Raw genomic sequence first — 27,763 nt, forward strand, 5'->3', positions numbered from 1 at the left:
TGGAGGTAGAAATTAAGTTGAAATCTCAAATGCTGTGAACTTTTTGAGGAGAGAGATTTCCAGTTAGAGGGTGTATATGTCTGAAATACAGTAAAGGATGTCGGAGACTAGGACTACATAATATAGAATCTGACAGGGCTAGTAAAATGGTTTGGGCTTTATTCTAATTATAATGGGAATCCATGTGAAATGGCAGAGAGAATTTAAAAAATTTAGATTGGGCATTAAAATGTGACACAACAAACATTGAATATAGAATAGTGTTTAAAAAATCAAAAAGTCCTTAAAATATTTCAAAATCACATTGATAATGTAGAATGTGCTAATTCACATTAACAGTGGCACTTTAGGAGTTCCCTTTGTGGCTCAGTGGTTAACGAACCCAACTAGTATCCACGAGGATGAGGGTTTGATCCCTGGCCTTGCTCAGTGGGTTAAGGATCTGGCACTGCCACGAGCTGTGGTGTAGGTTGAAGACACAGCTCTGATCTGGCATTGTTATGGCTGTGGCCTAGGCCGGCAGCTGTAGCTCCAATTTGACCCCTAGCCTGGAAACCTCTCTATGCTGTGGGTATGGCCCTGAAAAGACCACATCAAAAATGGGATTTTAACATCAATATAATTTAATCATCATTTTTCAATTCTTTTAAAAGTTCAAAGTATTTCTAAATAACTGAGTTAAGATATTTTGGGTTATGGACTTGGATACAGTCTGTCTACCAGTTTGTCCATCACCTGTTGTAGTAATTAATGGTTGGTTTCTACATATAAGTTTTTTGAAATACGTGGCAGCACTTCACTAAGAATTTGGAAGATTAGAAAATAAATGCAAATGATCCTTCGCCAAATTTCAGATGAGCCAACATTTAATAGTAGGGTTTCCAAATCATAGCCAATGTTTATTGAGTCCTTTCTATATGTCAGACATTTGCATTTGCCTCTCTCTCTCTCTCTTTTTTTTCTTTGATTGGCTGTCCTGTGTATGGCATATGGAGTTCTGCATTATGGCCAGGAATCAGATTCAAGCTACAGCTGTGGCAATGCTGGATCCTTAACCCACTCTGCCAGGCAAGGGATAGAACCTCTGTCCTAGCACCCCCAAGATGCCACTTATCCCTTTGCACCACAGCAGGAACTCCTGCATTTCTCTTTTAATACAACAAGCACATGAAAAAGCTGAGGCTTATGTTGTTTGAGGTTGTGATTGTTTGTGCTTGTGTGTTCAACCAGTTCTACATACTGCTTCCCATACAAGGTTTTTAATAAGTGAGTATCCTAGATTATTAAATGTATTGCACCCCTGAAAATAAGATATTAGGAAATAATTTAACTTTTAAAACAAGTTTTGTGGAGTTTCATGGTGTAAAATGAATAAAAGCAATAGTAATCTTTTTTTTTTTGTCTTTTTTGTCTTTTTGCCATTTCTTGGGCTGCTCCTGCAGCATATGGAGGTTCCCAGGCTAGGGGTCGAACTGAAGCTGTAGCCGCCAGCCTACACCAGAGCCACCGCAACTCGGGATCCGAGCTGCGTCTGCAACCTACACTATAGCTCATGGCAACGCCAGATCCTTAACCCACTGAGCAAGGGCAGGGACCGAACCCGCAACCTCATGGTTCCTAGTCGGATTGGTTAACCACTGAGCCACTACAAGAACTCCATAAGCAAAATAATCTTTAAAAAATTACAAAGTATAAAGTTGTTAAACATGCCTGTTGCATAAATTGTATAGTACCCATTTTTCATTATGAAGCTCTTATAATTAAAACACTTCTTCAAGCATAAGAATTTTCAGTATCTACTCATTTTCCATCTGTATGGAAAACAAGCAAACTTCTTAATGTAGACCTTAAGGAGTCATTCACTTTAGCTCTCCCCTTCTTAACTACACAGGCTTTTTAAGTTTTATGCAACTGGAATTGTCATTTCCACTTGTGTATTTTTCTTTATAACTTCTTTCCTTCTCTTGCTATCTTCTCTGATTCTACATTAAGACTTAAAGTCCATTTTTATTCCTAGCATTTTTCCTTCTTTAGAACTCTCAGGTCCCTTATTAGGCATTGTACATATCCTACCTTGTTTTGTTGTTTCCCCAACTAGATAAGCCTCTTGATGGAAATGGCTGTTACTGATACCATTTTGTAATTAGTATCTTATACACACAAGGAGCTAAATTGTTGTTTGTTAGTGAAAAAGAGAATGAAAAGCTATACGTATAGAAATATCAGTAATTTTTGTTGTTGTTGTTTTCTTTTTGTCTTTTCTATGGCTGCACCCACGGCATATGGAGGTTCCCAGGCTAGGGGTCAAATCGGAGCTGTAGCCGCTGGCATACGCCAGAGCCACAGCAATGCGAGATCCAAGCCGAATCTGCGACCTACACCACAGCTCATGGCAACACTGGATCGTTAACCCACTGAGCAAGGGCAGAGATGGAACCCGCAACCTCATGGTTCCTAGTCGGATTCGTTAACCACTGAGCCACAATGGGAACTCCCAGTAATTTTTTTAATAAATGTTTTAATTTTCTTCATCCTGTCTTGTTAGTATTAATCTTAAGTTTATAAGCTGAAAATTTATATTCTTTTTTGGTGTTTAATTTCATCAGGAAATCATAGGTTGGAACTCTGAAAGGAAAAAGAAAGGTATATTTTGTATAATCTGTTTCTTTTTTCCTTTTTGGTCTTTTTAGGGCCACACCCACAGCATATAGATGTTCCCAGGCCAGGGGTCCAATTGAAGTTGTAGCTGCTGGCCTACACCACAGTCACAGCAATGCTAGATCTGAGCCACATCTGCAACCTACACTGCAGCTCAGGGCAACTCCAGATCCATACTTAACTCACAGAGTATAGCCAGGGGTTGAACTTGTATCCTCAGGGATACTAGTTGGGTTAGTTACTGCTGAGCCACAATGAGAACTCCCAAGAAAAATGTTGACAGGAGAAGTTCCCTGGTGGTCTAGTAGTTAAGGGTCTGGTATTGTCACTGCTGTGGCTCAGCTTCAGTCTGTGGCCTGGAAACTTCTGCATGCTGAGGGCATGGCCAAAAAAGAAAAAAAAAAAAAAGGAAAAAAATGATTAACAGAAGGTTGCCCTAAGACTTGATGGGAAACCAGGCTGTGTGACACTGTGTAGCATCAAATGGCTATTTAATAAGTGTTTGGTTAAATGGATAAATCAGTAAAAATGAACCTAACTATATAACTGCTTGAATGGTGTCTAAAATATGAAAGAGCCTGAGATCAACTATACTTTGAAACAGGCTACATTTTCAAATACAGTAATAGGACTACTGTACTGAATGTAAAAGTGTTGTGAGGACCTAGGAAGAGAATTGTTCCTCTTTTTGGAAGGAGAGCTGTTGGAAATTATGAAAAAGAAAAACAAACCTGTGTGTTATTTTTATTTCAAAGGTAATTCAGTGCATTGTAGAAAATTAAGAAAATATAAATATGAAGCTGAAATAAATAATCTGTCATCCTAAAATAACCTTTTTAATTAGCTTTTTTCATATGTATGTGTAAAAGTGGGATCGTATTTATATAGCTCTGTAAGCTGCTGTATGCCCTTAACTATAAGCCTAATGTGTATAATTTTTTGTTGAAAAATTGGGAGTTAGGAATCCTGCCAGAAAGTTTCCCGTGTAATTAATAGTCTGAAATGGGTAACCAGATGAATAACTCGTTTTTCCTATATAAGAGATAGATAGTATTGAATTGTTCATAACATTTATCTAAAATAAACATTAGTAAATATTAATAAAAATGTCACGCACATGAGATCATATCAGATTATTTGGTATTTTACATTTTAATAGTTTATCAACCCATATTTCTCCAGTTTTTTAGTTAAAAAAACATTTTTTTTTTTTGGTCTTTTTGTCTTTTCTGGGGCCACTCCCGTGGCATATGGAGGTTCCCAGGCTAGGGGTCCAATCGAAGCTGTAGCCGCTGGCCTATGCCAGAGCCACAGCAATGCAGGATCTGAGCCGCGTCTGCAAACCTACACCACAGCTCATGGCAACACCAGATCCTTAACCCACTGAGCATGGCCAAGGATCGAACCTGCAACCTCGTGGTTCCTAGTCGGATTTGTTAACCACTGAGCCACGACAGGAACTCCCAAATTTGAAATTATTGTTATGAATATACTGTAAACTGAATCAGGGCTAGTACTTTCTAGATTATGAGAAAAGCTTAAAAATGCGGAATGGAAATGTTCTGTTTAGAGAGAAAATGTATTTGCTATCTAAAATTCTGTATATTATGGACAACATTGACAATAAAATTAGGAATGAAAACCAACACAAAGAGATTAAATTGTGAAACAAAACACTTCATTTATATGTCAGGAATTTGGGAGGAATATGGAATTTGGGATATAAGAATATGAAGTGGTGGGTAGTTTTATAATCAAGGAAGTAAAAAGTGAAAGAAGAGGAGGCTCCTTTGCAATTAATCTGAGACACTTGGAGGATTTATCACTCTGCAGTTTGATCACCAACAGAACAGAAACTAATAACTAGACGGTTTGGCTACCAGGAGACGGAAATCTGCTGTTACTGTTAGGGTAGCAGGTAGTGCAAGATTCAGAGACTTCCAGGTCAGATCGGCATGAGAGTTCCTGGGCGGAGTTTGTGATCCTAAGGTAGAAGCTGTTTGCAGTCAGTCCTGCCCAGTCTTGGTGGTGTTTATTGAAGCCAGACATCTCGAGTCTGCAGATGCAACCTGTTTGCCAACTGAGGTAGAATCAGATACTTCACAAGATGAGATGCCTGGAACTGTTTAAATGAGTTGAGGTGGTTTCCTGGATTGGTTGGGAAAAGAACTTAAAGATTATAGGAAGAAATAAAATAATCTTCAATGAAGTACTTTTATTTCCCAGGTTTAAGGTTTGATAACGTTCCTGTGTACTATGATTTAGTCTTTTTGAATTAGGCTTGGGGGAGGGTCTGAATTTTTATTAAGCATATCAGAAATTCTCATGAATGTGGAATTCCTGTTGTGGTGCAGTGGAAACAAATCAAGCTAGTATTCATGAGGATGTGGGTTCCACTCAATGCGAGGGGATCCAGTGTTGCCACGAGCTGTGGTGTAGGGGAGCTGTAGTGTAGGCTGATGATGTGGCTCGGGTCCCACATTGCTGTGGCTGTGGTGTAGGCTGGCAGCTGTAACTCCTATTAGATCCCTGGCCTGGGAACTTCCATATGCCGAGGGTGTGGTCCTAAAAAGCAAGGAAAAAAAAGTTCTCATGAATGAAGCTTTTGAACAATTAAGATGCACAGGCAGAATTCTTGACTTTTGTAGGCCCTTGTGAATTTGATTCTTATTATCTAATCATCCTGGTTAATTCCTCATTCTTCTGAGGCCTCAGGTGGCTCTCCAAAATATGTTTGAGAATAGAGGTCAAAACAGTAATTTTATAATAACTTTTCAGAACATACCTAAGTAGCAAATAAAAATTTTAGAAAACTTCTGTTAAACAGTAACACACATTAAAAAAAACTAGTAGGAGTTCCCGTCGTGGCACAGTGGTTAACGAATCCGACTAGGAACCATGAGGTTGCGGGTTTGCTCCCTGCTCTTGCTCAGTGGGTTAAGGATCCGGCGTTGCCGTGAGCTGTGGTGTAGGTTGCAGACGCCGCTCGGATCCAGAGTTGCTGTGGCTCTGGCGTAAGCCGGTGGCTACAGCTCCGATTCAACCCCTAGCCTGGGAACCTCCATGTGCTGCAGAAGCCGCCCTAGAAATGGCAAAAAGACAAAACAAACAAACAAACAAACAAAAACTAGTAGGTGCAAACCGTTACATTTAGAAGGATAAGCAATGAAGTCCTACTGTATAGTACAGGGAACTATATCCAATCATGTGTGATAGAACATGATGAAAGATAATAAGAGAAAAAGAATGTATATCTTTGTGAGGGGGTCACTTTGCTGTAGGCATAAACCAACAGGACATTGTAAATCAACTATACTTTAATAAAACAATTAAACAAAATAAACAACAGAACTATTCAGGGAGATCTGGATGGACTCATTGGGATGGCTGGGCTTGAGTGCATCGCCTCGTCCAGGTCCTCCTGATGCTCGTTTCTCTGTCTGGGACCGGATGGGCTGGGGCCTGTGGACAGAAGGCTGAGGACCAGGGAACCTGCCATGTTTATTTTTCCCAGCACCAAACAGGCATCCACAAGAGAGTCTAAAAAGAGAGTATGGTAGTCAGTCAACTATAACTATACTCAATCAAATTAAAAAAAAAAGAGGGTAATATTTAAAATAAACATTGGGGTTCCCTGGGGGCTCAGCGAGTTAGGGATCTGGCATTGTCACTTCTGTATGGATAGAAACAAACAAAAAACTATCTAAGGGAGTTCCCGTCGTGGCGCAGTGGTTAACGAATCCGACTAGGAACCATGAGGTTGCGGGTTCGGTACCTGGCCTTGCTCAGTGGGTTAAGGATCCGGCGTTGCCGTGAGCTGTGGTGTAGGTTGCACACGCGGCTCGGATCCCGAGTTGCTGTGGCTCTGGCGTAGGCCGGTGGCTACAGCTCCGATTGGACCCCTAGCCTGGGAACCTCCATATGCCGCGAGAGCGGCCCAAGAAATAGCAACAACAACAACAACAACAAGACAAAAGACAAAAAAAAAACTATCTAGGGAAATCTACTCAATATTCTGTAATTACTTATTTGGGGAAAAAGAATGGATATTATCCATATGTATAACTGAATCAATTTGCTGTATACCTGAAATTAATATAATATTGTAAGTCAATTATACCCCAGTAAAATTAAAAAACTATCAAGTATTATTACAGATTCATATTTTTATTGAAAAAGTTACTGTTGATTGTCAAGTGATTGGAACTTATTAACATCTCTTATATAGCAGTTTCATAATGAAATTATGCCCATAACTATAAAACAATTTAGTATTCATTGTTTCCATCTTCCTTTATAAAATGAAGTCCTGCATTATCCTATAGTTATACAAAGCTTTCTTCCCATTGTTAAAATACATAGTTACTAGAGAAAAAGTTAGTGTATAGAGATGATCTAAATAAGTAACCATAGTTTGACACCCCAGAAATAACTGCTCATAGAATATTGGTTTTATACCATTTACATGCGTAGCATTTACTAAATTAGATTTCTTTGCCTAAACGCAGTGTTCTTTCCAAAGATTTTTAACTTAAATTTTTAATAAATTTTAGCTAAAACAGTATAAATGAGATTCTTGAAATGCATGTAGAGCTAGCAGCAAGTGGTTTTAGCTTTCTTTGGGATATGAATATTAGGCCTAGTTTTGTTGTTGCTGTTCTTTTTGGATTTAAAAAAAATTGAAGTGTAGTTGATTTACAATATTGTGTTAGTCTTAATAGCAAACAGTTATGAGAGAAAAAGGTTGTATATACCATTCTTTCTTCTTCTTCTTTTTTTTTTTTTTTTGGTCTTTTTGCCTTTTCTAGGGCCGCTCCCGTGGCATATGGAGATTCCCAGGCTAGGGGTCTAATTGGAGCCATAGCCACTGGCCTATGCCAGAGCCACAGCAACTCGGGATCTGAGCCGCGTGTGCAACCTACACCCCAGCTCACGGCAATGCCGGATCCTTAACCCTCTGAGCAAGGCCAGGGATTGAACCCACAACCTCATGGTTCTTAGTCGGATTCGTTAACCACTGTGCCACGATGGGAACTCCTACCATTCTTTTTTCTAAGGGTGTCTATTTGCAACTCTAATGATACCACAGCTAACACTATCTGGTGACTGGCAAGTTTGTATTAAATTAAGTCTCTATTTAAGCAAGCGGGTATACAGAGCTTTCTCTGTATAAACTGGGAAGGTAGGGTATAAACTGGCAGTGAAGGAATGGTATTAGGAAAGAGTAGCTAAGTGAATGTGGAGTTTGGAGATTTTCCTTAGTTTCCTCACTTTTCAAATGAGATTGGGCCAGGTGAGTTCATTTAGTACTTTAGGAAAGGGTTAAAAGAGTTGACTTGAAGGAAAGCATGTTTTTATTTTTTAATTTTTTTAATAATGATTTTTACTTTTTCCATTATAGCTGATTTACAGTGTTCTGTCACTTTTCTACTGCACAGCGAGGTGACCCAGTCACACATACATATATACATTCTTTTTTCTCACATTATCATGCTTCATCATAAGTGACTAAACATAGTTCCCAGTGCTATCTATACAGCAGGATCTCATTGCTTATCCATTCCAAAGGCAATAGTTTGCATCTATTAACTCTATAAATTCCCAGTCCCTCCATCTCCCTCCCCCTCCTTCTTGGCAACCACAGTCTGTTTTTCATCTCCATGATTTTCTTTCTGTGGAAAGGTTCATTTGTGCCATGTGTTGGATTCCAGATATAAGTGAAATCATACGGTATTTGTCTTTCTCTTCCTGACTTACTTCACTTAGTATGAAAATCTCTAGTTCCATCCAGAAAACATGTTTTTGTATGTAATATTTCATTTAATGTTAAACCACCCTATGAAGGGCAGGTATTTTATCCTTATCTTTATAGAAGAGGAAATAAACTCAGAAAGTTTTTTATTCAGGCCATACATTCAGGTATTTCTAGCTTTGTCTCTTTTTTTTTTATCTTATGTTTGTAGTACCCTGACTTCTGAAGTTCTTTCCAACTCTAAAAATCTGTGATTTTAATGAAGTGGAGAGGAAAGTATAATGAATTTTCATTTACCTAATGTTTCCATTTACTACGTCTGTATTAGCCCATTACATGTGTGTTTCAACTGTACCACTTACACTTGCTCCCCACATCATTTTCCCCCACGTTACTTTAACACAGATCCTATCACATTATTTCATCTGCAGACATTTCAGTATATAGCTCTAAAAGACAGAAACCTTTCAAAAAATTTAATTTTAATTTTTATTTTTAGGGCCGCACCTGCGGCACATGGAAGTACCCAGGCTAGGGGTTGAATTGGAGCTACAGTTGCGGGCTATGCCATAGCCACAGCAATGCCAGATCTGAGATGTATCTGCCACCAATACCACAGCTTATGGCAATGCTGGATCCTTAACCCACTGAGTGAGGCCAGGGATCGAACCTGTGTCTACTGGTTGGGTTCGTTACTGCTGAGCTACAATGGGAACTCCCTAAACATTTTTAATTGAAGTATAGTTGATTTATAATGTGTTAATTTCACATTATAATAGTGACTGAGTTCTGTGTATATTTATATATATATATATATATATTTACACACATTCTTTTAAAAATATGTCCTTTTCCATTACAGTTTATTATAGGGATGTTAAATATACTTCCTTGTGCTAAACAGTAGGACCTTGTTGTTTATACATTATATGTATATATAATAGCTTATATCTCCTAACCTCAGCTTCTGACTCCATCCCTTCCCCAACCCCCTCCCCCTTGGCAACCACAAGTCTGTTCTCTGTGTTCCTCAGTCTAGAAACTATTTTAAGATTTTATTTATTTTTAATTTTATTGGAATATAGTTGACTTATAGTGTTGTATTAGTTTCAGGTGTACAGCAAAAGTGAATCAGTTAAACATATATATATGTGTATGTATATATATCTCCAATTTATTTTATTTTACTTTATTTTTTTTAGTGCTGCACCCGAGGCACATGGAAGTTCCCAGGCTAGGGGTTGAATTGGAGCCGCAGCTGACAGTCTCTGTCACAGCCACAGAAACATGGGATCCGAGTTGCATCTGTGACTTAACACTGCAGTTTGGGGCAATACTGGATCCTTAACATGCTGAGCGAGGCCAGGGATTGAACCTGTGTTCCAATGCTCCCAAGAAGCCGCCGATCCTGTTTTTACACAGCAGGAACTGCTATTATTATTATTATTTAAAAAATAGATTTTATTTGTTTTGAGCAGGTTTAGATTCCTAGCAAAATTGAGCAGAGGGCACAGAGATTTACCATATAATTCCTGGATATTCACTCATTCTACTACCATTTGTTGAAAAGATTATCTCTTCTCCGTTCTATTGCCTTTGATCCTTTATCAAAGATTGGGTGACTATTATGTGGGTCCTTTTCTGGGTTCTCCATTCTGTTCCATTGCTTGGTTTGTCTGTTCTTTCACCAATACTACACCGTCTTGATTGTTGTAGCTTTATATTAGGTTTTGAAGTTGGGTAGTATCAGTCCCTAGTCCTCCAACTTTGTTTTTCTCCTGCAGTATCGTGTTGGCTCTTCTGGGTCTTTTGCCTCTTCATATAATCTTTAGAATCAGTTTGTTGATAGCCATGAAATAACTTGCTGGAATTTTGATTGGGCTTGCATTGAATTTATAGGTCTAGCTGGGAAAAACTGAAATCTTGACAATACTGTCTTCTTATCTATGAACATGGAATATCTTTCCATTTTTTAGTTTTTTGATTTTATTCATCATTTTTGTAGTTTTCCACATACAGGTCTTAGACATATTTTGTTAGGTTCCTTCCTTCCTTCTTTTTTTTTGGTGCTACTGTAAATAGTATTGTGGGTTTTTTTTTTTGCCTTTCTCTGAGGCCGCACCCGAGGCATATGGAGGTTCCCAGGCTCGGGGTCTAATGGGAGCTGTAGCCACTGGCCCTCCAGCCCAGCTCCCATTAGAGCCCCAGCAACGCCAGATCCGAGCTGAGTCTGCGACCAACAACACAGCTCATGGCAAGGCCAGATCCTTAACCCGCTGAGCAAGGCAAGGGATCGAACCTACAACCTCATCGTTCCTAGGTGGATTCCTTAACCACTGAGCCATGATGGGAACTCCCTAGTATTGTGTTTTAACTTCAAATTCCATCTGTTCGTTGTTGGTATATATGCAATTAACTTTTGTATGTTAACCTTGTATCATGCAGTCTTGCTATAATCCTATTTTAATTTCCGAAGTTTTTTGTTGACTCTTGGATTTTCTCCCTAAGTGGTCATGCTGTTTGCTTAGAAGAACAATTTTTATTCTTCCTTTCCAATCTCTATACTTTTTATTTCCTTTTCTTATCTTCATACATTAGAATTTCTACTACAATGTTGAAAAGCAGTGATGAGAGAGGGGACATGGGGACACCCTTGCTTTGTTCTGGACATTAAGTCTTTTAAGTCTATAGATTCTCCCTCTATCTTACTTAGTCTCTCTTTTTTTCCTTGCAGTTTTGTTATTGTGTTGTTTAAGAAACTGGATATTTTGATTTTTAGTGCTGCCCATAACCTGAATTTTGGTAATTGCCTCTCTGTGTAGAGTTCAAGATATTTTTCTGTCCCAGTATTTTATAAAAATTGGTAATTAGATCTGAAGCAGCACTGTGCCGTATAAAAAAAATGAAAGCTGTAAATTTGAGCCACATATTAGTTATTTGAAATTTTACTGGCATCCACTTTAAAAAATTAGAAATTGAAGTTCTGGTCGTGGCGCAGCAGAAATGAATCCAACTAGGAACCATGAGGTTGTGGGTTCGATCCCTGGCCTCATTCAGTGGGTTAAGGATCCGGTGTTGCCGTGAGCTGTGGTGTATTTTACAGATGCAGCTTGGATCTGGTGTTGCTGTGGCTCTGGTGTAGGCCAGCAGCTACAGGTCTGATTAGACCCCTAGCCTGGAAACCTCCATATGCTGTGGGTGCAGCCCTAAAAGGACAAATAGACCAAAAAAAAAAGAGGAAACCAGTGAAATTGATTTTAACATATCTCATTTAATCCATTATATCTAAAATGTTGTCATTATAACAATTGTAATTGTAACCAATATAATTATTGAGATATTTCACATTGCTTTGCTATTATATCTCAAAATCTAGTGTATAGTTTACAATTATATAACATCTCAATTAAATTAGCCGTATTATAAGTGCCTGATAGCCACATGTGCCTACTGACTCCTGTATTGATTAGCACAGGTTTAGAGACTTGATCAGTTTTGGTTTTTTGTTTTGGGTTTTGTTTCTTTGCTTTTTTCTGAGGAATTAGGGAATGTTTGGTTGCCTCTTTTTGGTGATGTTGGTTTAATGATCACTGTTTAGATCTAATAATTCCTTAGACCTTGTAAAGTGGTGATACTTTTTATCATTTATCTTCATTTATTGCCTACCTCTAATTTTTTTTTTTTTTTTTTTTTTTTTTTTGTCTTTTTGCTATTTCTTGGGCCGCTCCCGCGGCATATGGAGGTTCCCAGGCTAGGGGTCCAATCGGAGCTGTAGCCACCGGCCTACGCCAGAGCCACAGCAACGCAGGATCCGAGCCGCGTCTGCAACCTACACCACAGCTCACGGCAACGCCGGATCGTTAACCCACTGAGCAAGGGCAGGGACCGAACCCGCAACCTCATGGTTCCTAGTCGGGTTCGTTAACCACTGCGCCACGACGGGAACTCCTAATATTTTTAAATTTATTTTTATTTTTATTTAATTAATGTTTTTGGCTGCCCTGTGGCATATGGAGCTCCTGGCCAGGGATCAGATTCTAGCCTCAGCCATGAATTAAGCTGCTGCTGTGGCAATGCGGATCTTCAATCCACTGTGTGGGGCTGGGAATTGAACCTGCGTCCCAGTGCTTCCAAGACGACAAACCCTTTGTGCCACAGTGGGAGCTCCTCTAACACTTTGTTTATTTGTGTGTTTGTTTTTTAGGGCCGCACCTGTGGTATATGGAAGTTCCCAGGCTAGGGGTCTAATTGGAGCTATAGCTGCCCGCCTATGCCACAGCCACAGCAATGCCAGATTCAAGCTGCGTCTGTGACCTACACCAGAGCTCATGGCAATGTCAGATCTTAACCCACTGAGTGAGTCCAGGGATCAAACCCGCATTCTCATGGATCCTAGTTGGGTTGTTAACTGCTGAGCCATGAAGGGAACTTCCTCTAGTGATTTTTATTTATTTTTAATTTTTTTGTCTTTTTGCTATTTCTTTGGGCCGCTCCCGCGGCATATGGAGGTTCCCAGGCTAGGGGTCCAATCGGAGCTGTAGCCACTGGTCTACGCCAGAGCCACAGCAACACGGGATCCGAGCCGCGTCTGCAACCTACACCACAGTTCACGGCAACACCTGATCCTTAACTCACTGAGCAAGGGCAGGTACCGAACCCGCAACCTCATGGTTCCTAGTTGGATTTGTTAACCACTGCGCCACGATGGGAACTCCATCCTCTAGTAATTTTTAAAAGGGATACCTTCTGTCCGCATTTTTTTGGTTACCTGAAAGAACAGTTCATATAGAAAAAGTAGGATAAGTAATGCTTGATTATTTTCCTTTATTTTCCAGTTATCAAAATAATGAGTTAGTTCCCTAGAAGTATCCAAAGGTAGCAAGTAGATTTCTTTCTCCAAGTGTCATTGTGAACTCATAGATTTAAAAGATACTCAGATTTCTCATCTTTAACCAGTGGAAGCCTCATTAAGCTGGCTCATGTGTCTTTTTGACATGGCCCAAATAGTATTTGATGGATTTCTTGCTTTCTGGTGTATTAGTCTGTATTACAGCCAATAGGATATGTACATATAGAAAGAGATTTGTTACAATGAATTTGTTCATACAGTTTTAGAGGCTGACAATTCCCAAGATCTATAGTTGGCAAACTGTAGGCTTAGGAAGGCTGATGGTGTAGTTCCAGTTGAGAGTCCAGTAAGCTCGAGACCAAGGAAGAGCCATTGTTTTAGTTAGAGTACAAAGGGAGGAGGAAAATCATTGTCCAGCTTGAAAGCTGTTATGCAGAATTCCCTCTTACATGTAGGAGCATCAGCCGTTTGTTCCATTCAAGCCTTCAATTTATTGAATGGGGGCTCACCCATATTCTGGAGTGCAATCTGCTTTACTCAGTCTACATATTCAAATGTTAATCTCACCTAGAAACACTCTCGCAGATGCATCCAGAATAGCATTTGACCAAATGTCTGGCACCACATGATTCAATCAAGATGATATTACTAAATTAACCATTGCATTTGGTATATTACAGTCTTAATTTTACATTTCCTGTCTCAGGTGTGGAATCTACCAGTTTTTCAAGGAGCCCTAATCTTTATTCTCCTAAACAAAGTCAAAAGAGTAAAATCTTATAAATAATGTTGGCAACTAATAAATGGAGATTCCTTAAAAAACCTAAATATATAACTTATGATTTAGCAATCCCACTCCTGGGAATATATATCTGGAGAAAATGTAATTCAAAAAGATACATGCACCTAAGTGTTCATTGTGGCACTGTTTGCAATAGCCAAGACATGGTAGCAACCTAAATGTCTACCAACAGAAGAATGTATAAAGAAGATGTGGTATGTATATACAATGGAATATTACTCAGCCATAAAAAAGAACGAAATGCCATTTGTAGCAACATGGATGGACTTAGAAATTATGATATTAGGTGAAGTAAGTCAGAGAAAGATAAATATCATATAAGATCACTAATATGTGGAATATAATAAATATGATAGAAAAGAACTTTTTCACAAAACAAAAACTCACAGATTTAGAAACCAAATATATGGTTACCAAAGGGGAAACTTGAGGGAGGGATAACTTAGGAGTTTGGAATTAACATACACTACACTACCATATATGAAACAGGTAATCAACAAGGATCTACCATATGGCACAGAAATCTACTCAATACTGTATAATAACCTATATGGGAAAAGAATCTGAAAAGGGATGGAGATATATATATCTTTAACTGATTCAGTTTGCTGTACACCTGAAACTAACACAACATTGTAAATCAACTGAACTCCAATAAAATTTAATTAAAAAAAATCCTTGCCAAGAAGAAAAGCCCTTTGACGATTCTTTTAATGGTAAAAATACATTGAGATTCTTATTTTTCAAAGCTTTACTTTAAAAGGCTTTGCTTCAGTATTTTTATCATCAAAAGTGTAGTTTCTTGGAGTTCCCGTCGTGGCGCAGTGGTTAACGAATCCGACTAGGAACCATGAGGTTGCGGGTTCGGTCCCTGCCCTTGCTCAGTGGGTTAACGATCCGGCGTTGCCGTGAGCTGTGGTGTAGATGGCAGACGCGGCTCGGATCCCGCGTTGCTGTGGCTCTGGCGTAAGCCGGTGGCTACAGCTCCGATTCAGCCCCTAGCCTGGGAACCTCCATATGCCGCGGGAGCGGCCCAAGAAATAGCAACAACAACAACAACAAAAGACAAAAAAGACAAAAGACCAAAAAAAAAAAAAAAAAAGTGTAGTTTCTTAAGAGTAATTAAATTGTCTTTATGGTACTTAATTTTCTTCTTTTCTCACTTTTATCTGGATTCACTAGTATCAACTTGCTGGTTGTAACCCAAAGAAACATTAAAAAAAAAAAAGTTAGCTGCAATTGGAAGAAGATAATGATTCCCAGTTAGATATGCATTAAAGAAGTATTGTGGACCCAACTTTAAGCATTTGTACCACTGTAGGTTGTTGCTTTCTATGGTCCAGGTTCCTATTTCCTCACTAGAGTACTTGACCCTTTGTTAGAGGATAAATGTGGTATATCTACTTCATCTCCATTTAAATCGCAAATAGGAGTGGGGCATGGTAGTTTTGGAATTCCTATGGATATTGTATTGTCATTTAGTTTATTACATTCACATGAATTTTTGGCCTAGAACAGAAGATTTAAAAGAATTTGAGGGAGTTCCTGTCGTGGCTTAATGAGTTAAGAACCTGAACACTATCCATGAGGATGCAGGTTTGATCCCTGGCCTTGCTCACTGGGGTGATGATCCTGTGTTGTGGTGAGCTGCGGTGTAGGTAACAGATGTGGCTTGGAGCTGGTGTTGCTGTGGCTGTGGCATAGGCCACAGCCTCAGCTCAGATTCACCCCTTGGCCTGGGAACTTCCGTATGCCACAGGTGCAGCTGTGAAAAGAAAAAAAAATTAAGGAACTTAGAGTTTGACTTTTATCTTAGGATCCTTCGGATTATCTTTGGGCCCTAAAGACTGATAAGAAAGCTTGGTTTAGGGCTTAAAACCAGCGAAGTTAATGGCAGTAGGGTGGCTAAACTGGGAGGTATTATTTTGTTTTTAATCTATGTTTAAATTTCTGTTTTGTAAACATCCTGTAATAGAGAAGTACTTATTTTAAGGTTATAGGGAGTTCATTAGGGAACTAAAAATTTAGTTTACTTTGCAATTAGGAACTATTTTCCTTGAATTGATAATGAGATTATTTAAATTTTTGGTAATTGTTCTTAAGTTTTAAAAATAATGTATCCTTTGATTGTTGACCTTTTTTTGTACTTTGGCAACTTACAGATGGGCTGTCCATTACTTGATTTGTTTAGGTATATAGTCCTCAACAGAAGGACTTCCAAATCAGTAAAATCTTCATCTCAGTGAATATTTGGCAAAGAAACAGAGGGGAGTTCCTGTCATGGCGCAGCGGAAGTGAATCTGACTAGGAACCATGAGGTTGTGGGTTCGATCCCTGGCCCTACTCAGTGGGTTAAGGATCCAGCGTTGCCATGAGCTGTGGTGTATGTTGCAGACACAGCTCAGCTTCTGCATTGCTGTGGCTCTGTCATAGGCTGGCAGCAACAGCTCGGATTAGACCCCTAGCCTGGGAACCTCCATATACACGGGGTTCGGCCCTAAAAAGACAAAAGACAAAAAAATAAAAAAAGTAAAAAAAATAGGGAGTTCCCATTGTGGCTTAGTGGTTAACGAATCTGGCTAGGAACCATGAGGTTGTGGGTTTGATCCCTGGCCTCACTCAGTGGGTTAAGGATCCGGCGTTGCCGTGAGCTGTGGTATAGGTTGTAGACATGGCTCGGCTCCTGCGTTGCTGTGGCTCTGACACAGGCCAGGGGCTACAGCTCCGATTAGACCCCTAGCCTGGGAATCTCCATATGCAGCGAGTGTGGCCTTAGAAAAGACAAAAAAAAAAAAAAAGAAAGAAGCAGGGATATCATTTTTTACCCATCAAATTGGCAAAAATTAAAAATTCTGACAGTATCAAATATTGTTGAGGATGCAGGGAAATTGGAATTTTGAATCACTGCTGATGCTGGAGAAATATAATTTAAACCCAAACCTTCTGCCATCTCAGAAAAGCTCTCTTCAGAGGTAGAAGAGAAAGAAAACAATTTTATTTTTAAATAAACATTTAGCTAGAATATGATTCATATCACCGGCTGTCTGCTAAGAGATTGAAAAGACTTGAAGATAGCTCATCCTTTTATATAGCTGAGCAAATACAGGCCATTACATGCATCTTCTCAAGATTTTCTCAAGATAAATTATAAGTAGTGTTCAAGTAAGAGAACTTGGTAACATTTGTCACACACAGTTTATCCTAAATTCATTTGGTAATTGGGGTGACCATATATTTTAGCTAATTGCTTTATCCAATAGAAAAACAAACTTACATGTTTTTATGACGGGGTAATTTTATAGCTTGCATGGCTAGATGACCCTCTCAAGTTAGCCTCCTATCCTCTCACAGAAACTGACAGAAAGGGGCTATCTCCCTTGATGATCACATTTCAAAGAGGTGGCTACTGGGTCCTTAAGAAAGATGGTCCTGGGTTCCTGGCTAGATGCTTATTTAGCTTTTTAAAAGTTTATATACATTTGGAAGAGAAAGAATTTACAGTTACAAGTTAAAAAAAAATGTGGGGTGTCTCTTCTATTTTTAACAGGAAGAATTAAATCTCTCTCTCTCTCCTTTTTATTTGCCCTTACACTGGCGAGTAAATTGAGCTGCCTGCCTTAGCAGGCAACTTAGCAAAGTTCTGGTAAGGTTGAAGATGTTCATACGCTCTGATCTCCTACTTTTACTTTTAGGTAAGCTCCAGAGAAACTCTTAACACAGTACACGAGAGACTTGTAGCATTGTGTATTGACAGTAAGACAATGGAAACAACCAAAATGTCTGTGAACAGGAGAATGAATAAATAAATTTTGGTATATACATACAATACTATATAGCACTGAAAATGAATAAATTAAAGCTGCAAATATCAATGTGATTAATTTCTTAAAAATAATTGACTAAAACAAGCTTAGAAGAACATTACAGTATATTTATTAACATTTAAAAACATGTTGGAGTTCCCGTCGTGGCACAGTGGTTAACGAATCCGACTAGGAACCATGAGGTCGCGGATTCGATCCCTGGCCTTTGCTCAGTGGGTTAAGGATCCGGCATTGCTGTGAGCTGTGGTGTAGGTTGCAGACACGGCTCGGATCCCGCGTTGCTGTGGCTCTGGCGTAGGCTGGTGGCTACAGCTCCGATTCGACCCCTAGCCTGGGATTCTCTATATGCCGGAAAGTGGCCCTAGAAAAGGCAAAAAGACAAAAAAATAAAAATAAATAAATAAATAAATTAAAAAAACCATGTAGGACAAAATAATGCATACTGTTTATGGATACATATATCAGTAAATAAGTAATGCAGTACTAAACACCAGAATCAGAAAGTGGCTACTTTTGGTTACTTTAGGAGGGAGATGTGTGATGGGATCAACAAGGAATTCAACTATATCTTTGATATTTTATTTCTTTTTTTCTTTTTTAGGCCCATACCCACAACATATGGAGGTTCCCAGGCCAGGGGTCTAATCAGAGCTGTAGTTGCTGGTCTACACCACAGTCATAGCAACATGGTATCCAAGCCTTGTCTGTGACATACACCACAGCTCACAGCAATGCCAGATCCTTAATCCCGCTGAGTGAGGTTAACACCACTGAGCGAGGTCACCCGTGTCCTTATGGATGCTAGTTGGGTTTGTTAACCACTAAGCCATGACGGGAACTCCTGATATTTTATATCTTAATAAAAGAAGATCTGAAGTAAGAGAGAATGTTAAGATCTAACTTATCTGGGCATCCATGGGTGTTTGTTATGTTATTATCTAGGTTGTTTTGTATGTTTAAATATTTCCTGATTAAAAGTTTAAAAAGAGAGAGCCAGAGAAAAGGGAGCCAGAGAAATGGGGTGGTAGTTGGGGGGAAGTCAGTTCGCTAGTCGTGCATGCATATTTGCATGCTGATGATAATGATCTGATCAAAAGGAACAAGTTAGTGCAGGAGACTGGGACAGTTGTAAGAAGAGTCTGTGAATGAGAAAAATAAAGTGGAATCCAGTGCAGAAGTAATTTGCTTGGCTTTTGATAGGAGTAAGGACAGTTTGTTCAAACAGGAGGGAAAGCAGAAGAAATGGTGGGAAGAGGAAAGGAAACTTTTGAAGTTAGGGTGACTGACATTTGGGTTTGCCTGGAACTGAGAGATTTCCCAGGATGCAGGACTTTTCATGCTAAAACTGTGAAAGTCCTGAGCAAACCAGGGTGTTCGACTATTCTGCTTTTGGGCGTTTTTCCTTGACCAAGTGATAATCGTGATCATCTGCTGGGAATGGGAAGGGGATGATAGTCTAAGGTAAAAGGAGAAGCTGTACAAAGTAATTCTCTATCTTAAAGATGGGGGAGCAAATTCACTAGGTTGTTGTAGTATGATTTTTCTTATTCTTTTTTTGGCTGCACCTGTGGCATATGGAAGTTTCTGCGTTCAGGGTTGAATTGGAGCGACCACTCAGGCCTCCAGCACAGCCACCGCAACACCAGATTCAAGCTGCATCTGTGCCCTCTGCTGCAGCTTGCAGCAATGCTGGATCCTTAACCCACTGAGTAAGGCTAGGGATGGAACCTGCATCCTCACGGACACTATGTTGGTTTCTTAACCTGCTCAGCCACAACAGGAATTCCTGTGGTGTGATTTCTGTGTTTTGTTTGCAAAGAGATTGCTGAAATTTTGTAATTTCAAAGTTCACATGGTTGTATTTCTTTACAGTCTCGTTCACCCGTTTAGGTGAAGGTACTGTGTTTGAGTGGAAAGTTGGTTTTAACTGTGATTTGGCTATGGTGGAGGAGGAGAGGAAAAAAGGAGGGAGACCAGAGGCAAGGGAATGATTATAGTGATGGATCATCTAACCTCAAGATGGTATAGAGAGGATGAAGGGCAGCTGGAAAAGTGACTCCAACAGGTTTCTATTCAAAGAACCAGCTTTTCATTTCATTGATCTTTTCTATGGTTTTCCTTGTTTCTATTTCATTGATTTCTGCTCTGATCTTTATATGATTTCTTTCCTTCTATTAACTTTAGGTCTTGTCTGTTCTTCTCTCTCAAGCTGCTTTAGATGTAAAGTTAGCTTGTTTATTTGGCCTTTTTCTTGTTTCCTGAGGTGGGCTTGTATTGCTCTAAACTTTCCTCTTAGAACGGCTTTTGCTGCATCCCATAGGTTTTGAAGTGTCATATTTTCGTTGTCATTTGCTTCTAGGTATTTTTTAATTTCCTCTTTGATTTCTTCAGTGATCCATTGGTTGTTTAGTAGCATGTTGTTGAGTCTCCACGTGTTTGTGTTTTTTGCAGTTTTTTTCTTGTTGTTGATTTCCAGTCGTATAGCATTGTGGTCGGAAAAGATGCTTGATATGATTTCAATTTTCTTAAAGTTACTGAGGTTGGATTTGTAGCCCAAGATATGGTCAATCTTAGAGAATGTTCCATGTGCATTTGAGAAGAATGTGTATTCTGTTGCTTTTGGATGAAATGTCCTATAAATATCTATTAAGTCCATCTGGTTTAATGCTTCATTCAGGGCCTGTGTTTCCAATAGGTTTCTAGAAGTGAACGGAAATGTTAGGAAGTGAAGAGAGTGGGATGCTCGAGATTGAGGTCTTTTTTTTTTTTTTTTAGCCACACCTATGGAAGCGGAAGTGGGACTAGGTGTCAAATCCAAGTCACAGCAGTAACCCAAGCCATTGGAGTGACAATGACAGAGTCCTTAACTACTAGGCGACCAAGGAACTCCCCAGAATTGAGATTATTATTATTTTTTGTCTTTTTAGGGCCACACCTGTGGCACATGGAAGTTCCTAGGGTAGGGGTTGAATTGGAGCTGCAGCTGTCGGCCTCTGCCACATTAGCAGTACCACCAGATCCAAGCTGCGTCTCCGACCTACACTGCAGCTCACTGCAGTGCTGCATCTTTAACCCACAGAGCAAAGCCAGGATCAAACCCATGTCCTCATGGATAAAAGTTGAGTTTGTTACCTCTGAGCCACAATGGGAACTCCAAAATTGAGATTTTTGAGGTGGCATAGTTACGAGTTTTTGATATGGTGATGGGAATAGGGGGCTGGAGTGAATGACAGAAAAGGTTATCGGTGAGAATGATCACTCTGTGGATGTTATTTTAGTGATTAAGGCGGGTTTTGATGCTCTAAAAAGTACTTGTTCCATTATTTTCTTTTCATATACAAGCAGTTTTCTGTTTCTTGTTTTGTTTTGTTTGATCCCTGCCTCCAATTGTAGATTGTGTTGTAGTTATTCTTGAATGACGGTGGTTGTAAATAAGTAATGAACAAAAGCAAATTTTGTTTAATCAGTGCTTGTACTTATAGCTTGCTACTGGAAACTTTGTAGTTGGTTAAGGATCAAACAATAACATCCAAAATGAGGATCCACTGCCTTTTAAGCTATTTTAGTCCCACATAGGTTCAGTGAGGACTTTGTGTCATGTAAGGTTATGTGTACTACATGGCTTTGCTAACTTGTTTCCTTCTTTTTGCTTTTATAGGACCGCAGCTGAACGCACAGCTAGAAGGTTGGCTTTCACAAGTACAGTCTACAAAAAGACCTGCTAGAGCCATTATTGCACCGTAAGTTTTAAGGGTTTTTACCCAGAATCCTTCATGTTAATTATTAATAAAAAATGAGTATCTACGTATTGAACTAAAAATTAAAAATCAAATTCTGTGTTGAACTAAAGAAGTTACGTTCACTAAATTTCATGATTCCTTTGGCTTTCACTGTAACTCAAGGATGAAGGAATTTGCTACTTTATTTTTTCAGATGCAGTAATTTGAAATTTATTTTTGGTGCTAAAGCTGATTTTTAAGCAGAGAATGGTTTACACTAGGTGAAGTTGGCGATTTCAGTAGTATTTTGGAAGATGACTAAGTTCTATTTTAAACATTAAAAAGGTCTATTTTGAAATGCAAAAGATTGTGTATGGTGCAATATGGAGTAGCAGCCAGATTTTGGGGGGGAGGGGTAATTTTTTTTTTATTAAATTTTTTTTTTCCTTTTTACTGGCATATGGAAGTTCCTGGGCCAGAAATTGAATCAGAGCTGCAGCTGAGGCCTTCACCACAGCCACTGCAGTACCGGATCTGAGCCACATCTGTGGCTTGCGGCAATGGTGGATTCTTATTTTTTTTTTTTTTTGTCTTTTTGCCTTTTCTAGGACTGCTCCTGTGGCATATGGAGGTTCCCAGGCTAGGGGTTGAATCGGAGTTGTATAAGTTGTTTGTATATTTCGGAGATTAAGCCCTTGTCAGTTGCATCATTTGAAACTATTTTCTCTCATTCCATAGGTTGTCTTTTTGTTTTTTTGTTTTATGGTTTCCTCTGCTGTGCCAAAGTATGCTGCTCTTTGAATAAATCAAAATCGCTACTCTCATGCCTTTTAATATTTGGGGAAGACAAACAGTAAACTAGTTGGAGTTCCCATCGTGGCGCAGTGGTTAACGAATCCAACTAGGAACCATGAGGTCGAGGGTTCGATCCCTGGCCTTGCTCAGTGTGTTAAGGATCCGTCATTGCTGTGAGCTGTGGTGTAGGTTGCAGACGTGGCTCGGACGCTGTGTTGCTGTGACTCTGGCGTAGGCCGGTATCTACAGTTCCGATTTGACTCCTAGCCTGGGAACCTCCATATGCCATGGGAAGTGGCCCTAGAAAAGGCAAAAAGACGAAAAAACACAAAAAACCAAAAAACACAAAAAACCCCCCAGTAAACTAGTAATTATATTCTGTGTCAGGTGCTGATGGGTGCTTAGAAAAATAAAGCAGATAAGAGGATTGAGAGTGATGGTGTGGACAGGGAGTTGTTAGTTTATTTAGGATAGTAAGAAGAGGTCTCCCTGATAAGGTAACATTTGATCCTAAATGATGTGAGAGAGAAGTTAGGTAGATACCTAGGGAAAGGGGGATTTATTTTGAGGCACAGCAAGGACAAAAGCTCTAGGGCAGGATAGGCTTGGTGTGTTTGAGGAAAGCAAGGAGACCAGTGTAGCTAGAGTGGCCTGTGTGTGAGGAAGAATTGTGGTTGAGATAGAGCCTTGAGAGGCTTTGTAGGTGGTCATAGAAACTTTGGTGTTTATTCCAAGTGATAGGGTAAGTAATGAGAAGGTTTGAGCAGAAAAAACATGATCTGACTTAGGTTTGGAAAGGATTGTGCTTGCTGCTGTATGGTCTTTCTGTTTTGTGGGAGAAATAGTCCAGTTTAGGAGGCTTACTCCAGTGGTACAGGAAAGAGATGACATAATGGCTTTGGGAGCTAGTGGTGGAGGTGATGAGAAGCAGTATATTCTGGATATATTTTGAAGGTAGGACCAATAAAATAGAAGAAATGTCAAGGATAACTCTGAACTTTTGGCTTGTGAAACTGGAAGAGTGGAATTTTGTTTGTACTCATTAAGTAAAGAACAAAGGTGGAGATGGAGAGTGAAATTTGAGATGTTTATGTAGATTTTATTTTTCCTCTCTTAATATTGAGATACCTATTTGTTATACAGGTGGGAATTTCAAATGGGCAGCTAGATATATGAGTCTGGAGTACAGGGAAGAAAGGCTAGGCTGTGTTGGCATGTCACACATACACAGTTAAGTGTGTAACTTATTCCACTTGAAAGTCTAATCAGAATATGTTTGCCTAGGGGGTAAATAAAGATAAAGAAGAGAATCTGGTCAAAGACTAGGTCCTTAGGCAGGCCAACTTTATTTAGAGGTGAGGATTAAGATGATTATTTGCAAATAAGATTCTGAAGAAGGACCGGTGAGGAAAGAGGAAAACCAAGAGTGAGCAATGGCCCTGTGAGGTAAAAAGATAAAAATGTGTCAGGGAGGAGAAAATGATTAGCTGTGTCAAATTTTGCCAATAGTCAAATAAGATGAGAACTGATAATTGATAATTAGATACTGTGGCGATTGCTGGTTATTTTATTTATTTATTTATTTATTTATCTTTTTTTGCCATTTCTTGGGCTGTTCCCGCGGCACATGGCGGTTCCCAGGCTAGGGGTCTAATCGGAGCTATAGCCGCCGGCCTACACCAGAGCTGCAGCAACGTGGCATCCAAGCCGCATCTGCGACCTACACCACAGCTCACGGCAATGCCGCATCCTTAACCCACTGAGCAAGGCCAGGGATCGAACCCGTGACCTCATGGTTCCTAGTCGGATTCGTTAACCACTGAGCCCCAACGGGAACTCCTTCTGGTTATTTCAATAAGAACAGTTTTCCTGGAGTGGTGGGGATGAAAGCACAATTGGAGTGGGTTTAAGAATGAATCAAGGTCTACAGCCATACCACTCTGAACACACCCGATCTTGGAAGCTAAGCAGGGTTGGGGAAAAAAAGAGAATGAATCAAGGAGGGAAGTGAAGATAGTGAGTATTGATAGTGTTTTTAGGAATTTTGCTATAAATCAAGGAAGTTGGGCAATGGGAATATGGTGTCCAGATAATTTTTATATAAGGTGGGAGATATTAAGGTGTTTCTCATGTTGATGATATGATCCAATAAAGAAAGAAAAATTGATGCAAGATGGAAAGTTTGTATAAGTGAGATCCTTGGTTGGGTGAGAAATAATTAATAATCATCTCTTTATAGTATGTCATGAGATATGGTCTATTGTCATTCCCATTACTTTGTTAGTGTTTGACTGTCATAGTATACTGCCTTCCTAGTTAAAACTCGTTCTAAATGGGGGAGTTGAGCTGAATCAACTTTTTTTTTTTAAGTGAGGCAAATAAGTGTTTATTAAGAGAGAAGAGAGAGAAGATAGGTATGGAGAAAGCACAGGTGCAGACAGGCTTGGGAGGGGGTGGAGATGGAGAGGCAGAGACAGAATGAAATTGAGGTTAGTTATTTGTGAAAAAGTAGCTAGACTTGTTACTTCTTGTAGTTAGTTTTAAATTGAAATCATTGGAAGTTGCCTGGGAAATGAAATGTTTGAGCCTGTTATAAATATTTTGATTTGTAAAAGATTTCCATGTTACTTTAGGTTTTAAAATGAATATTTGAAAACAGTTTTGGCTTTGGTGTGCATCCTGCTGCTATATAGTGACTTTGTAGTTATGTTTATGTACATATGTACATATAGGCACTTTCTATTTTGTTAATAATGAAAAGTTTAAGTATAGTCAAGTTCATCTTATTACACGGTTTCCAGAGGTAATTATTTTCCTCTGCAGTTTACCTTTTTTTTTTTTTTGAGGTAGAAAAGCAACAAATATTTTGTTGTTACATAGGCATAAAAGCGTCTTTTTTTTTGCCATTTCTTGGGCTGCTCCCACGGCATATGGAGGTTCCCAGGCTAGAGGTCTAATCGGAGCTGTAGCTGCCGGCCTAGGCCAGAGCCACAGCAATGCAGGATCCGAGCCACGTCTGTGACCTACACCACAGCTCACGGCAACGCCGGATCATTAACCCACTGAGCAAGGGCAGGGACCGAACCTGCAACCTCATGGTTCCCAGTCAGATTCGTTAACCACTGCGCCACAACGGGAACTCCCAAAAGCGTCTTTTTAAGACCATGCTTATATGGTAATTAGACAACTTAAAATTTGAAGACTTCTACTTTTATATCCAATCAAAAGCATACTTTAAATTTTGGAAATTTTAGTTCTCTGGGACTATCTTTCGTAGGCTTTTTCTTCCATAGAAATAAATCATAAAAGGGGAACTGAAAAAAAAAAAAAAAAAAAAGAACTTAGTACCTAGATAGCACACTTTGGAAAATGCTTAAACAGATTGCTCATTTTTATATTGATGTAGATTAAGTAGAATGTCGTTAAAGAATAAATATTGACCCATAAACTAACTGTTGATCAATCTTAATGAAGTCTAATTTATGTGACATATAGGCAGGCATATTTGAAAGAGGGATTCAAAAGAATTTAATTTGACTAAAAATATCTGTGGGTTGAATTTAAAACTGCCTTATCTTGAGGCACAGGAGACAGAATGTGTCTCTGGGATATATACTGAAATGATCTCATGAAATAGGAGTTCCAAAAGCCTTTCTACCATGACTGCCAGATACCTTGATGCCAGAATTGTTGTTTATCTTGCAGTATGCAGGAATATTTCAGCAAACCTTAGAATGGAGCTGTGCAGGTATTCATCAATTAAGAAACTTTTTATTGAATGTAAAAATATAAACAGATAAGTGTTGAAGGGGCTTAATTTACGTGATGAAATTAATTCTTACTGTAAAGCACAAACTATGAATTTTGAACCCCTTCCCATACATTTAGAGTTTGATTGTTAGTGGTTAATCTAGTAGGAAGAGTATGGAATAAAGGATACTTCCACTTTTCACTGTGTACCTATTTTTATTATTGACTTTTTTACTGTGTGCATATATTACTTTTAATATAAAAACTAGTTTAAAAAATAAGAAACATTTATATAGAGGACCAGTGTATGGTAAAGCATACCTGTGGAGCTCTACCAGTGTATATCATGAGACAATGAATCTTCGTAAGTTACTGGATATTGAGGACTTGTCTTTTTCTCATCAGTATTTATATCTAGCTGTAGGTTATTCATGGCAGTATCTCAAATTCTATTCTAGCAGTAAAAAAAAAATCTCAGTAGCAATTTTGTGGTTATTTATTGCTATTTGACTTTTTAGTTCATAATATTGTTTACTTAATATTTGTGAGATTACATTTTATAAAAGTAAAATATTCTGAATAATGACTGTCTTGGACATTTTTTAGATATAATCATTTACTAATGTTTTTTATTGAAGCAGGATTCTTTTTTTTTTTTTTTTTTTTTGTCTTTTGTTGTTATTGTTATTGTTGTTGTTGTTGTTGCTATTTCTTGGGCCGCTCCCCGCAGCATATGGAGGTTCCCAGGCTAGGGGCTGAATCGGAGCTGTAGCCACCGGCTTACGCCAGAGCCACAGCAACGCGGGATCCGAGCCGCGTCTGCAATCTACACCACAGCTCACGGCAACACTGGATCGTTAACCCACTGAGCAAGGCTAGGTATCGAACCCGCAACCTCATGGTTCCTAGTCGGATTCGTTAACCACTGCGCCACGACGGGAACTCCATGAAGCAGGATTCTTAAAGGCCTTGAGCAATACCTGTGAAAGGAAAGAATAAAAAGCTGGGTGCAGCAAAATAAAATTAAGAGAAATTGCTGCTTCTGTAAAATGTTTGGAGCTAGTTGTTATTCAGGTTGATCCCATGTGTTTATAGGTTTTTAAATTTAGTTTCTAGCTTTGTCGATCATACTCGAACTTAAGGATATAAATTTGTCGCTAGAGGAGATGTCATTTCATCTGTTCCAGTCTTCTTATTTCCTCTAGTCCAGTCTTGTTATTTTGCATTTTTTTTCTGTAAGAATCTGACTTTGTTGAATTCAAGTAAGTGTTCTTTTACTATTCTCTGTAACCTCTTTGAAGAAAAGTCTTTCATGGTATGTTTAGTAGACTCTTGGCATTCATAGTTGATATATAACCTTGAGGGTCTCAGAATAAACAGGTGAAGAGTCCATGTCATATAGTGATTAGTAATTTTTCTGGTGTAAGAATTTAAATTATACCGTACCACACAGTTGCTGTATGGAAAACTGTCACTTAATCAGTGAATGATTGTGGACAGTGGCCCTGTATCCTCATTTACTTGCAGCTCTGTTAAGGGCACAGAAATTCTGGTAGGTTAGGAACTGGACTTGCTCATATAAAGGGTCTGTTGTGTAGGAGTAAAGGGAGAAGC

At 39.1% G+C, this 27,763-nt stretch overlaps 1 protein-coding gene across 23 annotated transcripts in view; it reads left to right on the plus strand.

The window, feature by feature from the left end:
* MEMO1 (mediator of cell motility 1) overlaps window positions 1-27,763 on the plus strand; it is a 114,512-nt gene that overhangs the window by 23,478 nt on the left and 63,271 nt on the right. For all 23 annotated transcript variants that reach the window (XR_014839395.1, XR_014839399.1, XR_014839390.1 and 20 more), the window contains 1 exon segment: window positions 21,544-21,625. Coding sequence is in view for 8 of the 23 variants with exons in the window: in XM_005655247.4 (XP_005655304.1) it covers window positions 21,544-21,625 (82 nt within the window). In the remaining 15 variants the exon portion in view is untranslated.

The sequence above is a fragment of the Sus scrofa genome, chromosome 3 (assembly GCF_054392235.1).
Source record: "Sus scrofa isolate SSC_HxYL_T2T_F1_AM1 chromosome 3, Sscrofa_HxYL_maternal_Yorkshire_Landrace_v2.0, whole genome shotgun sequence".
In the NCBI taxonomy this organism is placed as follows: domain Eukaryota; kingdom Metazoa; phylum Chordata; class Mammalia; order Artiodactyla; family Suidae; genus Sus; species Sus scrofa.